At 42.6% G+C, this 14,218-nt stretch overlaps 1 protein-coding gene across 24 annotated transcripts in view; it reads left to right on the top strand.

Annotated features, from left to right (window-relative positions):
* The window catches only part of MAPK8IP3 (mitogen-activated protein kinase 8 interacting protein 3), a 76,174-nt gene that overhangs the window by 26,171 nt on the left and 35,785 nt on the right, over window positions 1-14,218 (top strand). For 9 of the 24 annotated variants that reach the window (XM_021529609.3, XM_077786775.1, XM_077786773.1 and 6 more), the window contains exons 4-7: window positions 957-1,048; window positions 2,895-2,918; window positions 6,866-7,010; window positions 12,136-12,385. In XM_021529609.3, coding sequence (XP_021385284.2) covers window positions 957-1,048; window positions 2,895-2,918; window positions 6,866-7,010; window positions 12,136-12,385 — 511 coding nt within the window. The remainder of the gene's footprint in view (window positions 1-956; window positions 1,049-2,894; window positions 2,919-6,865; window positions 7,011-12,135; window positions 12,386-14,218) is intronic. The other 15 variants (XM_077786779.1, XM_077786777.1, XM_077786776.1 and 12 more) reach the window with 7 other exon arrangements.

Genomic DNA, 14,218 nt, shown 5'->3' with positions numbered 1-14,218 from the left:
GCACGGGGCTTGGGCTGCAACAACACGGATTTATTCCTGGGCTCCCAGACAGGACTGAGGGGGTGAACAGAAGTTTTTATACAGCAGCTCAGGAGTAGGGGTGTAGGAAAGTGAACCGAGGAGGATATGGTAGGAGAGGAGTATAAGGTGGGGTAAACAACTTATGAGCCTATCAGGGAAAACGGGGGGAATAATACGAAGTAACAAATGGGGTGTCGAGGGCAACAAGACAGACACAGAACTCTCTGGAGAAAGGGGTAGGGATAGGGAGGATTGACAGCTTGGAAGGGAGGAGGTTAGGGAAGGGCTTGGGAAAATTGGCAACTGGTAAAGGGAGGGGATTAGGGAGGAGGACAGGGAACAAACATGGATTCAGAGCAAAACACACCACAACACCCAGTGGAGACAGCTGGCACAAATGAGGACACAGAAAGCTCATTCTGAACAAAGTAGTAAAAACTACTTTACTGCAGGGCCAATTAGCCCTGGCACAGGTTGCTCAGAGGCGTGTTGGAGTCTCCTTCCTTGGAGATATTCATCATCTACCTGGATGCGGTCCTGTGGCAGCTTGCTCTGTGTGGCCCTATTTCAGCAGGGGGTGGACTAATGCACCGTAGGACCATTAATCCTTCCAATCTCACCTCTTCTGTGATGCTATGCACAGTGCTCCCTCATCTCCCATTGCCAATGGGCATTCGGGCTTATGTTGTTTTTTTTTCAAGGATATTTGGTTATGAGATTCAGCTGAAGTAATTTCTGACACAATTTGCTGATAAATTTTCTATTAGATTAGACCATTCACGTACATCATCAGCTTAGAAGGCAGCAGTAAAGACAAGGAAGTCTGCAAAAAAACCCAGGGGATTCGAAATGGATGCCACAGAAAATTAAACAAAAGCAGAAAATGAGCCTTTCCTTCTACTGTGTTTGCCTCATGGATTTTTCTCTCCTCACAGATGATCCAGACATACGTGGAACACATTGAGCGATCTAAGATGCAGCAAGTTGGGGGAAATAACCAAACTGAGGGCAGTGTACCCGGGAGAAGGTAGGGCCATGACCTTTCCATATAACACGTGTCACCTGGGAACTTAAACACTGATTGTGTATGTTTGAGAGAGAAAACAGAGCAGGACCTTTCCCTGGGGACAAGGATTGTAGCTGAAGCTCTGTTTTAATCGGTTCTGGGTGAGTTGTGAGTACTTGATGGTGAGGAGCTTTCTAAGTTGTTCTACAGAGGTGAGGCTTTATCATGCTGCTATTGATGGGGTCTCTAGAAAACACGTTCCTATTCTTAGGTAGTATGTAAAAGTTTAGAATAGATGAAGGTGTCAGATAAAGTGTTTGTGTGTTTATATGTCTTTGTATGTGGGATAGGCAGCAAAACTTAGCAGTTAAATCCATTAGCTATTACAGGATTTTTTCACCTGTTGTTCTTTCAGAGCAAGCTTTCTGTCAGTCACCACAAATCCTACTTATGTCCAAGAAAGGGATTTTCCTCCCTTCCTGCAGTGTGTGGGTTCTGACTAGAAATAAATTGTCTAAAATATAGAAATCAATTGAGAAGAACAAAAAAAAGCTAGATGTCAGCTTTCCTGGTCAGATGAGCTGTAGAAAGCTTGAGAAGACATGGTCTAAAAGGAACCAATAGTTGTAAGTGCTCATCTGTTCATAAAATCTCCCTTATCAGACTATTTTTCTTCCTTCTTCTCTATCCCTCACAGTCTGGAAATCCAGAGTGAGCTCCCAGAACATGATCTGAGCCTATTGTTAGAGATGGAATGGGATAGGTGTGTTAGGCTTGTTTCTCTCCCAACTTAGACTTCTGGAAGTAAGACTATATCTGTGGAAGTGCTTACACAGTAAAATCCGAAAGTACTGTAGGCAAAAGCAAACTTAGAATGTCTCTCTTTTAAAGGGTGAGGCCTGTGTGCACCTGCCAATTTTGAATCATAGAATCATAGAATACCCTGAGTTGAAAGCAAGCCACAAGCATCATTGAAGTCCAACTCCTGAGTTGGACTGCATAATAGAAATAATTTTTCATTTCTTCCTTTCTTAAAAGCTTAAAAGCTTTTCCTTCCCTGACTCTTAAATAAGTTAATATTAATGATGGCTTTATGTTAACATTCCTTGAAAGGGTTGCCCAGTGAAAAGTGTTGCTGGTTGTATCTACAAGACTGCCACTCTCATTTGGTGAAGGGCAAAATTTCCATCAAGAATTACCTTTTCATGTCAGAGAATTTTAGTCTTTTACCCTTTAAGTGTGGCATATTGCTAGTATCCTTGGAGAGAAACACTGTATATCTGTGAAAAGCCCATGATGGGACTGTGGTCCAAGTCTGTAGGAGCTACCAGTGGGAAATGGGAGTTTTTTCTTGATCTCCAGCTTTGCGTGTGTTTGTGTGTGTGCATGTGTAGCACAGATTCTCCAGAAGGCTAGTTTGTGTAAAGCATATGCCTTTACTTCAGATCCTCTTTTTGTACATTGTTCCGATAGAGATAGACCTGGTTAGGTCAATTAATCAATACATATCACCTGATTGGCTAATTAACAAGATGCCTTTCTTATAAACAATGCTTGAGAAAAACAAGAAAACAGAGACTAGGAAAACGCCACCTGCAGGTTGTTTATAATAATAAGCTATCATTATCTTCAACTCCCTAAAGTCTCTCAGACTGATTCTGGGAAAACTTATCTAGTTTTCTTGCTCTCTGACAAGGCTGTCACATCTACAGTACCACTTCCACATGGCCTGGGGTTTGCAGTGCATGTCTACCTTGTGTCTGTGGTAGGTTGCATGTTTGCATGACATTTGCTCTCTAATGGTTGTTCTTTTTGTCTTGCTTTTTGTGGGATTGCTGCTGTTTGGCTGTTATGTTTGTTACTGCAGTCATCGCCAGTCCTGGAGGAAAAGGTAAATCCTATTGCTGCATCTGAACTTCATTAAATCAAGTGTTGGAGGTTGCTGTGAAATGGTGACAGTGTGATGCTGGGACTGTATTGTACTGGCATATTTACTCTCTGTGTCTACTGGCACCCATGCTGGACTTGCTGGTTCAGGAGTGCAAAGGGAGCCATGGAGCTGGGATAACACAGTAGGGAGAAGCTTGTGTATGCAAATGCAGAAGACACACAAGTTTGGTCCCAAAACAGGATCAGATGTCTGGGATGGGATGTTTACACGTCACATCCCCTAATGTTATAAAAAGTCATAGAATCATAGACCCATAGACTCATTGAATATCCTGAGTTGGAAGAGGCCCATAAGGATTATCAAATCCAGCTCCTGTCCTTCCACAGACAGACACCCCAACAATCACATTCTGTGCCTCAGAGCATTGTCCAAACGCTCCTGGAGCTCTGGCAGCCTTGGTGCCATGACAGTTCCCTGGGGAGCCAGTTCAGTGCCCACCACCATCTGGAGGAAATTCTTGAAATTCAGCCTAAAACTCCCCTGACACAGCTTCATGCAGTTCCCTCAGATTCTAAGAAATTTCTTCTCTCTTATTTTACTCTAGAGTTCAAGCCATGCTGGGTTTCTGAGTGGAAGCAGAACAAGTGTCAGTGTCAGTGGGTTTCCAAAGGCACTTTTGGCTGATGGTTAAGCAGGAAGTGCTGTGCCCAGAGCCTTCAAAGAGACTAGTTCTCCTCTTTAAATGCTGGCAAACAAACTGTAGTTTTGTTATGCTTTGTAAATTTTAGGATGTTGCTTGTAGAACATCCTAATCCCAGGTTTCGGCTACTGCAAGTCTTTATTGGAGAGTGTGTTGTTCACCTTGTAACTCAAGGTAGAACTATCAAGTGTTAAGACTCACCCTGGCTGATCCTGGAAAGATTTGCGTATATGAGAGCAGCTGCAGCACTCAAAATTTAGACCAGGATGAGTCTAAATAAGGATACTTTAAATTTATTTGCATTTAAATTTGGTAGCCAACTCCAGGACTGCAAAAGTAGAGTTAGCTCTGCCTTCCTCTTTCCTGGGAGGTTTTGAAGAGGCTTGAAAGTGTTTCCAAAGAAACTCAGCAAGGAAATTTCCTAACAGTCTGTGCTAAAATTCTTTCCTGAAGATTCTACAGCTTCTGATGCTACAGAGACCCTGTACCTCTTTAACAGGGACTGTGAAATTCACACATTTCCGCTCCATTTCGTGGATCCTGTATTTCCTTGTGTGTTAAGTATATATGTGTTTGCATATCAACAAAAAAGTATAATTGAATGTCTCTCAGCATACTTTTGGGACAGCTTTTATGTTTCAGTGCTGTCAGTGAGTTATGTCAAGTCATTCCAGCATAGTCCCTAGGCTATTCTGGCTGTACCACTGGTTTGACAAGGACTGTTCTGCAGTTATAGGAAACTTTCTCCTGCTCCATACACCTGTGAAAGCAACACTCTCTTAAAACTGTAATTCGGTCCTGAAAAAATGAAAGATATGAAACTAATGGTTAAACCATCTCAAAAAATGGCCCAATTTTATTTTATCCATAAAAAGAGATATTTTTTTTTTTTTAAGTAGACTCTTAGGGACCCTTGGATTATTTCTTAAACTGTATAACTAAAAATTTTCTGATACTGTAGTATAAAGTGGCTCTGATTTCTAGTTTTGAATCCCTTCATAATCTCTTACACGTAATTAACTCTGCTTTCTGTGGTGCTTGTATCAGTGCCAGGGTGAAGATTTCCTAGGAGAGGAAACATTTGCCTAGTATGTTATTTAGAAGCTTTTGTAGAAACTTTCAACCTAGCTGTTAGAAACTTTTAGGGCCTTGGAATGATAGCAGTGGGATAAAGAGAGGTACCTACTGCAGACAGGCAGAGGTAATTGTCCTTTGGCCTAGTAGGAGCAGGTGTAAGTGGCAGGTTACATTCATAAACTGGGATTTAGACAAACAGCAGTAGAAAGTTTTCACTGAACCTTCAGTGATTATTTAAGTCACAAAACAGCAAGATGCCTCAGATAGTGGAAAAGAAAAGTTACAAGGAAACTGACAGTTCTGATCACATAGAAGTCTGGGTTTGAATCTGTGGAGAATGATAGGATCGTTACAGTTGGAAATTACCTCCAAGGTCATCAAGTCTGACCTTCAACTGGGTACCCTCATGCTCACTAAATTATATTGCAGAGTGCCACATCCACACACCTTTTGAGTACTTCCAGAGATTGTGACTCCACTACTGCCCTGGTCAACATGTTTCCGTGCATAACCACTCTTGGAGTGAAAAAATTTTCTGCAATATCCAACCTGAACCTACCCCTGGTGCAACTTGAGGACATTTCCTCTTGTCCTATTGCTTGTTACCTGTGAGAAGGTTAATGATGTGTTATCAGTGATCTGTGTTCCTCTAAAATCCAGTTACATGCCTCCTTTCTAGGAGTGTGTATGAAACTTCCATGTACGAGTCTAGTATCTTCAGGAGAGGATTTTTAATACAGATTCCTAGGAAAAGTGTGTCCCAAGCAGGCCATGCTGGAAATACCTTTCTGTCCCATCTTGCCTATCCAGGACAGGCCACAGGAGGCCTTTTTGCCTATTTGAGGTAGGCACTGATGCAGCAATGCAGCCTACTGTGGTGGCTGGGCAGTGCTTGGAGTGAGAAGGTTGGGCATTGTGGTTTTTCTCAGCACCCATTGTCTCCTCTGCTGGACACTCCATGTCTGTCCTTCCTAAAAGAGCTGGCTTGGTGTACCACCTCCTGTGTTAGTGTGTTTGCTCTGTTCCAGGGGCCCTGTAGCAGTTGTTTGCCATGGTCACAGGTGAAGTGGCTGCACTTGTTTCCCAGCCTGGGCATGGCATCCAGTGCTAATGATCATTACAGAAAGGAACATGGAGGTCTGCCGTTACTAACAGCGTGCTGCAGGAAGGGCAGGTTTTATCACACTCCCAATATGAAGAAGAAACTTTGTGCAGGAGTAAGTGAAGAAGGATTGAGTCCAAGTATGGGTGCACATGAGACAGAGAATCAATTTAGTTCAGCTCTGCAGTAACTGGAGTAAATTATAGATACCCTGAACCATTTGCTGGGTTCAGCAAGTTACTGCCACATCTTTTCCATCTCCACTGCTCGCTCTAGATTTTCTCTTGCTGAAGCTTGGTCTCAAAATCTGTGCCAGCTTTTATGTTCAGAATCAAACCTGCAGCTAGCGAGTCACCCGCAGTTGCCAGAAAGGAGGGGATGAACAGAACACACTTAGAGACACCTAGCAATATGCATGATGTATTCATTTATTTCTTTATTTAGTTTCTGAATTGTGAGTGCATTGTAATACGGGTATCGAGGGAGATCAAAGAATACAACTACACTCTTCCTTGCTTAAAATTGGAAATGATCCAACACCTCTGGTTCCTGTTGTTGAAGCTCACCAGATTTGTAGTGGAATGTCATAAATTTCATGTAGATGACATTTAAAGCTTTATTCCTCACCCTGTGGTGTCATCTCTACTAGCTACGGAGCTTTTAATTTTTTGTTGTGAGGGTTGTTTACCGTGGCTTATTTTCCTCCAGTACCTTTGTTTCTAAGAAGCACTGACTTAAATTGTCTTGTGGTTCCCTGCACTTTCATGTTCCTCCAAATTTCTCATACTGATTGAGCAGTCAGTTGTACTTGTTATGGCCACTGACCCCCTCCATCATAGAGCTTCCTCAGGAGAAGGTATTACTCTAGCAGTAACACCATGGGACTGAGCAGCCAGAACCGAAAAAGTGTGGGAGTTCAGAGTTCAGACAGCTACCATGTGAAGATAACAGTTGCAGTTCGATTTCTAGTAACTAGTATTTCATATACACTAGTGTGCTGTTTGTTTTCTATCAGAACCTTGTACACAGCTAACACACTTTCCTCTCTCTCCCTGTTTGTCTCTTTAGCAGGAAGGAACGACCCAACTCCCTGAATGTCTTCCCCCTCGCTGATGGCATGGTACGTGGGCAGATAGGGGCCAAGATCGTCCCAACACTGGACCACTGGCACCTGAGTGACCTCGGCCAGCTGCAGTCCAACTCCAGCTACAAGGTTTTCTAGACCATCACAGAGCAAGGGTTTCCCACTCTTTCACTCTTGGTAACATCTCACATTTTCATTAAGCTAGAGACAATCTGTGTCCGTAACCCTTTGCAGCCTCTCCCTGTGTGTTTGCTCCCATAGTAGCTATGCTGGAGGTGGGAGGATATTCTTCTGCACATCTGGCATATGGTGCAGGAAGGTTTTGACACAGCTTCTCATGCTGCTTTGTCTCAGAGATAATCTCCTTTACTTGGCTGGCCCCAAGTTGAGAGGGATGTGTGAGGAGGCAGTTAGGGAATGAGTGAAGAGAAATCCTTCACTTCTTTATAGCTTATCTGGGGGAGGACATGGTAGAACCGGTCCCTTCTCTCCACTTTGATAAGAGCAATGGTTCTGCAACTCAGGTGGGGCCAGGCCTTGGGTTGCACTTGCCCTTAACTGTTTGTCATTTTTGACTGATCTTCTAGCGTTCCTGTATTCACTGAAAAGGGCTCCTTCTTATCCTGTCTGAATGCCCATGTCTTGCACTGCGCTTAAAGGTCTTACATTCCTCCTATGCCTGGTCACTTCTCTAGACTTGTACTGTCTACGTGCAGTACATGTGTAACAGTTAACTGCTCTGCCTTCTGTGAGGTCTTCCTCACAGCACTGCAGCTGCACTGGAGCAGCTTAGAGGCTGCCTAACGCATTCTGTGCTCTGCTTGGCCATTCAGAGGTCCCCTATCTGCTATTCAGAGATTGGTATGACAGATTAGGCTATGCATAGTGACCTGCATTTCCCATGAGCTGTATGTGTGAACTTTGCAAAGTCTTTGTGCTCGGGATCCCACCAAATCCTTCTCTTTAAATGATTTTTCACAAATGCCTGGTGACAGGTCTGAGAGCCACTGGTTTCTCTGCTGAGCTCAGCTCAGTGTGTCCACTGGTATCTCACAGAGTTTCTGCTCTACTTCAAAAGTGTCTGATTAAATTTGCCTTCACTTTGCTTGGAATTTGTAGCACATTGGCTGTTTTATGTGTCAACAAGTAAGGACTGGCCTCCTTTTGAGAAGTTTTGAATCACTGATTCTGTAAACTATGTTTGCAGTAAAGGCAAAGAGGATATAAAAAAGAAATCCCCAGCTTGTTGTACCCATTCTACATGTTTCCAGATTCCATGAACAGGCTTTCATATGAGGGACTCTACAGCAGTGGCCTTCCTGATGCATAGACAAATTATCAATTTAGTTGGAAAACAAAGTGGCAAGTTAATTTTTTTAACACTATGTCTGTAAAGCAGCCAGGCCTAGCACAGCACAAATGTCAGCACTTTGGAAATCCAAAATAACTTTGCCTAGGATGGATGGTTGGAATTAAGTCCTTATTGTAATGTAATGTTAGAGGCACAGAATTTTGGGAAATATAGCAACTTCCAGCATGCCATTCAGATCCTACAGTCATTTCTGGAAAGCTCTGCATGGAATTCGGGAATAGCAGTACCACAGTACAATAACATAATAATGGATGGTGGAAATGAGGACAGAGCATGAATGTGTTTCTTCATAATAGTGCTGTACCAGCACAACCAAAATGCATGGAGCCCAGCCCACCTCTGGAATCAGTTATTCCTCAGGCTCTCCAGGCAGTGCTGCACACCTTAGAGTGAACAGACCTTCCAGTGACCAGGCTGGGCAGTGGGGGTTAGTTTTTAGAGAAGAGTTGGGTGGACACTGTGGTTAGATCCATCTTCCACAGCCTTGCTATGGTCCAGTTCTTTCAGTGGTCCCACTGAGAACTTGCAAAAGAAGTAACCCAGCATCTGCATTGCAGGAGAATGCAGCAGCAACCCAGATAAGTGGGAAGCTTTGGTGTCCAAGTTCAGGTAATAGAGGTTGTTCTGCTTTGGTCACAGAAGACACCCTGCACAGGGGTTGCTACTAGGTGATGCTTAAGATCCTTTCCAACCCAAACCATTCAGTGATTACTGACTGGATCTCTTAGTTATGTGGTGGTGATGGTGGTACCAGGCCAAGAAAATCTGGTTCCAAGAAAGCTTTGTGCAGAACTAGCAGTGTGCTGTGCCAAAATGTATCATACTGGTATTCATGTTAGTGCTCGTTAGGGAGACTCAGAGTGGAATGCTGGGATGAAGGAGGCTAGATGGTACAGTGGACCTAAGAAGACTTGGATGAGTAGTCTGTTAGGGAGAATTTCCTGAGTATGGAGCAAATTAATGAATAATTAAAAGATGTGATGAACTGACTTGCTAGTTTGGAATGGAGATTTTTCCTCCCACAAGCTTCTTGCACACTCTGTGACTGAAATTCTATTTCCTAAATTCTCTGCATGACTGACTTCTCAGAGGGCGTGGCTCATGCCTCTCTTGCCTCTTCTTCAAAGCTCTGATATTTTGCTGATATCACTCACACATGACTCACCTCCCAGTATGTACCTGAATATTCTCACTAGTTTTACTTCTTCATAGGGCCATGCTGTACTTATATTTTAAGTGTCCTTGTTTACTATTTGTTACTATTTCCTGTTTCAGTTGCTGGTTTTATTTTATTTTTGTGTTATTTTATTTTTGCATTCAGTTTTACATTTATTTTATACAGTGTTTTGGAGATGAAAGTCCTTAACATTTTTGTTTTTATGTACTATACTTTCAGTGTTATAACCATACAATTGTGGCTTCTCATGGTGACATATGACTGCTATGAATGTTGGGCCTTTACAATTCATTTTGGAGGTCACTACTACACAGTTGATGTTTAGGAGGTTTACAGGTATGGCCATAGGTAAGTGGTGGCTGTGGAGATTATTCTTTGGGTGAGCTATGGGTTTTGGAGAATGTCTCCTGTGCTGGAGAGAGCTGTACTCTTAGCACAATATTTAGCATTAACAGAGCACTCAGACAATAGAAGGAAGATACCAGCTGCTGGGCTGTGAAGAGGAACACATTGGTAGTATATACATTTGGGAGGAATTTCTCCAATGCAGGCTGGAAGGCTGATAAAATATGTTTTCTAAGTAAATACAAAACACACATCTGTAACTGAAGAGTACTGAAAGACTGGGGTAATTACTTACTCATGTGTTCAGGGTAAGGGGCAGGTTATGTCAGTGAACAAGAAGATACAGGATATTGCCCTATATTCACTGATGATACAGGGCTTTTGAATGACATCTGGTTCATAAGAACAAGGAGTGACAAATGGAATGGACCCACCTGGGTGTTTAAGATGCTCCTGAACTTTGCTTATTCTCATAGATTTAGAGTGGGTACAACAACATCCCTGAATTCTTTCATCCAACAGCAGTTTTGTTCGAGGAAAGAGGTTTTATGGTTGCACTTTGCACCTGATAATAGTTTTCCCTTTGTACATATGAAAGCACAGAAGACAAACTGCAGTTGAGGTAGTCTAAAGATTACTGGAGCCTATTTATTATCAAAAATCCTATTTGACTGTTTTTTTTTTCTTTACATACTGGGAAAGTATCTCCTAAACCAGGAATATAAAGTAGAGGTGGGAAGTGTGGTTTTCACATGTAGCAGCCTAAGTGCCAAGTTCTCATCGCAGTCTTGGTGTTAAAACCAGTGTATTTGAATGAAGATGGTTTGGATATTCATGTGGGAATGCGGATACTGTTTGGACTGACAATGCGGAAAATACACAAAATATAGATTGCATTTAATGGTAGTGTCATTGTAAAAAAACGGAGTTTCCAATATAAGTGCACAGATGCGGTATAAACCCTTTGATTTCCCTAGTGTGCAGCAAAGCATTCTAAGATAAGCATACAGAGGCCAGTCTAATTAAAGGAAGATCTTAATAAAATTCCAGATTTAACAAAAATAAGGCTGCAAAGGGTTAAGTCACCATTTTTTCCAGTTTTCTCACTCATCCCATATTGGATTTTTTTGTCAAGTTATGAAGCTGTTATTAGAACAAGAGAATGAGACTTCCAGATGAGCAAAATGAAACCCTGTTGCAGCTCCAAGATTCAGGGGCTCAGAGCAGCCTCTGAGCAGAACCAGGATCTCTGTAGTACTTGCACTGGAGGTGAGAGGCCAGTGGTGAAGATGAAAGCTGGGTCTGGATGTGCAGATGAATGCCACTGTACCCAATTGCAATTTACTGTCACATATAACTCTCAGCATTAATTTTGTCACCTCCCTGCAGGCAGTAATTAGAGCAGGCTGCCCTTAAGACTGGGGAAATCTCATTTGAGTCTGAGGGGGGTCATGGCAGTAGTCAGGGCATTCCTTGTCTTACTGAAGCAGTGCTTCTTTAATTGACAAGCACAGTTTACAGTGTAAAACCTTGACAAAGCCTTGAAGCCTTCCTGTTCCTCAAGAGGTGATGGTAATGTCTGTTAGAACCAAGGGCCATTTTGCACATTCCATACTGAGAATCCATCTCCTGTGTTCATGTCTCACCTTTCTGAATTCTTGGGTATTGTCATCCTCCCATTTGGAAGTGGGAGACCACACCTGTTTACGCTGTGTTCCCAAGCTGGACCCATGCCTGCCTAGCTCTGCATAAGGTGGTTTGGAGACATAGGTCTCTTCCGTCAGACAAGCCAGAGCATCCCAGATCAGTGTCCACTCTGCTTCTGCAGTTTAGTGGCAAAACCAGTCTGCTGTTTTCTCATCCAGATGTGTTGGTGGCTTACAGTAATGACATCAGCAAAGACTTCGAAGAGGCCACTTCAGATCCTTCTCAAGTGATATCCATGTTGCCTTCCAGCCTTGGAAAAACTGGCCTAGTTTGCTGCAAGTGCCAAAGCCCTTCAGCTTTCACTGTAGTCACTGTGAGCTACAGGTGCTTTTCACCTGTGATAAGGCCACCTTTCCTGAGATCACATACCAATGTCATTTGTGAAGACCAGTATTCAGTAGTGAAGAGGTAGGTTAGCAGCCCTTTCTACAGGTGGGATTTGCTTGTTGCGTTCAGCACAAGAACTCTGCTTCACTGTGGTGGTCGTGCCTGGTGTCACCAGCAAACAATGGGACGTGTAACATGTAACTGGTACAATGAGCAAGAACTATGCTCATAATGCTTTAAGGCAGCCATACACCAGCAAATGGGACTTACTGAAATGTATAATTGTGCTTTTCCCTTTCTGTTCTGCTGCCCTGGAATTGCCACAGTGCCCCCAAGACGAAATGTCTGAATCTGGGCAGTCCTCAGCAGCTGCCACGCCAAGCACCACGGGAACCAAGTCCAACACTCCCACGTCATCTGTTCCCTCTGCTGCTGTCACCCCTCTGAACGAGAGCATCCAGCCCATCAGCGAGTACACCAATGGCACCACCAAGAGTAATAAGAGGGCACGAGAAAAGCGTAACAGCCGGAACATGGAAGTCCAGGTCACACAGGAGATGCGGAATGTCGGCATAGGTATGGCAGCTGGAGCTCAGGTATTTGGTCACTGACATAATTGACTTCCTAGTGTTTGTGTCTCTCCATTAAGGCTGGGATACTGCACTGTAAGTACAGAATTTGAGGAAGCCTGACTTGGAAAGGTACATGAATGAGACAGAGTTAATTGGATGTTAGCAGTTTTCTGTATAGTAAATTTTTGAAAACGTTAGTTATATGAGTAATTTCACAAATTAACAGAATGGGAACAGGTTACTGAGTTCAGTTCCCTGCAGTGACATGCATGCATGTCTTGGAACCTCTTTCATGAGCACTCAAGTCACATCTTAGGCTGAGCTTTTGGAAAGCTGTTCCTGGATCTTATCAATATGAAAATTAAAGCTTATATTTAGTTCTTTCTGTATTTTATATCCAGTTGTTCAAATGCCAAATTTGTCAGTGAGATTAAATAATTATTTTCCCTCTGTGCTCTTATCCCACACTCTGATTTGCTTAAAATATTTGTATCCAGCTGTTTTTCTCAGCTAAATGAGCTGTTTTCTTTTAGCCTCTTTCTCATATAAGAACACAGCCAAATCTGTGGAAGTTACAGTTGTTTTCTCTCCATTTTCCAAAGTCCTTTAGTAATTTGAATGATTTCTTGTCAGGAAAGCCATTCTCTAAGGTGTACCACCAGGCTGTGAAATAAATAAATGATGTAATAACATGATAAAAGCCCTTCAGCTGTGCCCATGTAGTGTCTGAGCAGTCTCACCCTCGATTGTGAGACTTGAAGTGGCCATCAGAAATGACAATTGTATCTGTTTTACAGGTCATGAACTTAAAATACAAAAGGACCATAAGATTTATCAAAGGTCATTAGGATAATCTGCAGGAGTACAGGGGTAAACATAGGTCTCTGAGGTTGGTATCTGAACCAACTAATTATCTTTTTACCCAAGTTGTTCGTTGGGAGGCAGAAGTTATAACTAAGTTATTACTGAAGCAGAAATTCCTCTGCTAACATTCACAAGCTGGTTCCTAACGAAGTAAGACCATAAACCAACATATAACATCTTTTGCTGTAGCACTGAAGGAGAACTGCCATGACTGAGTCCCAGTCTGTATTTTCCTGAGGAGGCCCTCAGGGTCACAGATGTCCATCGGCCAGATACTAGGATACTTGTTCATGGAAGCATATGGGTTCTGAATAGCCTGCTGATAGATTGTGGTCTGGCTGTGATCCTGGCCAAGGCAAGACCATGAAACACTTGTATCAGGAAAGCTAAGCATGGATGTCAGTAGTTTGAATGCCTTATAAATACCCTGATTTTTATAGTTGCTGCTTTACAAGGTCACTTACTATCAACAGTTTTCTTGGGTCAAAGTAATTGCCTTTTTATGTGTGTGCAAGTGTGAAGTAGAAGCTGCTTTTTTTTTTCACTTTCTTGGTAGAAGTGTGATATTGTGGAATTTGCTCAAAGCAGCTAGGTATGGCTTCCTTATGTGTTCTGCGTATTCAACATTTCAGCTATTTCTCACCCTTAATGCAAAATCAATTCTCCATGCTTAGATGTAATGCACATACTTGAATTTTAATAATGTATTTTATGTATCTGTAATTAAAATGTCTGTCAGTGATGTCTGTGCCGTAGAGCTGTACTACCAAAAATGGTACTTGGAGGTATTTGCAGAAAAGCTTCCCAGCTTGGTAAAATAAAGCTGAGGAGGGCTGTGTTTGTGTTAGACCTGCTTGGTGTGGATGCCTGCTTTGGCAACAGATCCACATGACACTTTGTTTTCCAGTCTGGGTTTGCTGCCAGCTGGCGCAATGGCAGCCTGAAAGAAATTAACACTTCAGTCGTCATGGAC

The sequence above is a fragment of the Lonchura striata genome, chromosome 16 (genome assembly GCF_046129695.1).
Source record: "Lonchura striata isolate bLonStr1 chromosome 16, bLonStr1.mat, whole genome shotgun sequence".
NCBI classification, from domain to species: Eukaryota; Metazoa; Chordata; class Aves; order Passeriformes; family Estrildidae; genus Lonchura; species Lonchura striata.
Note: the sequence above shows the minus strand (reverse complement) of the source record. Positions and strands in the feature narration are given on the sequence as shown.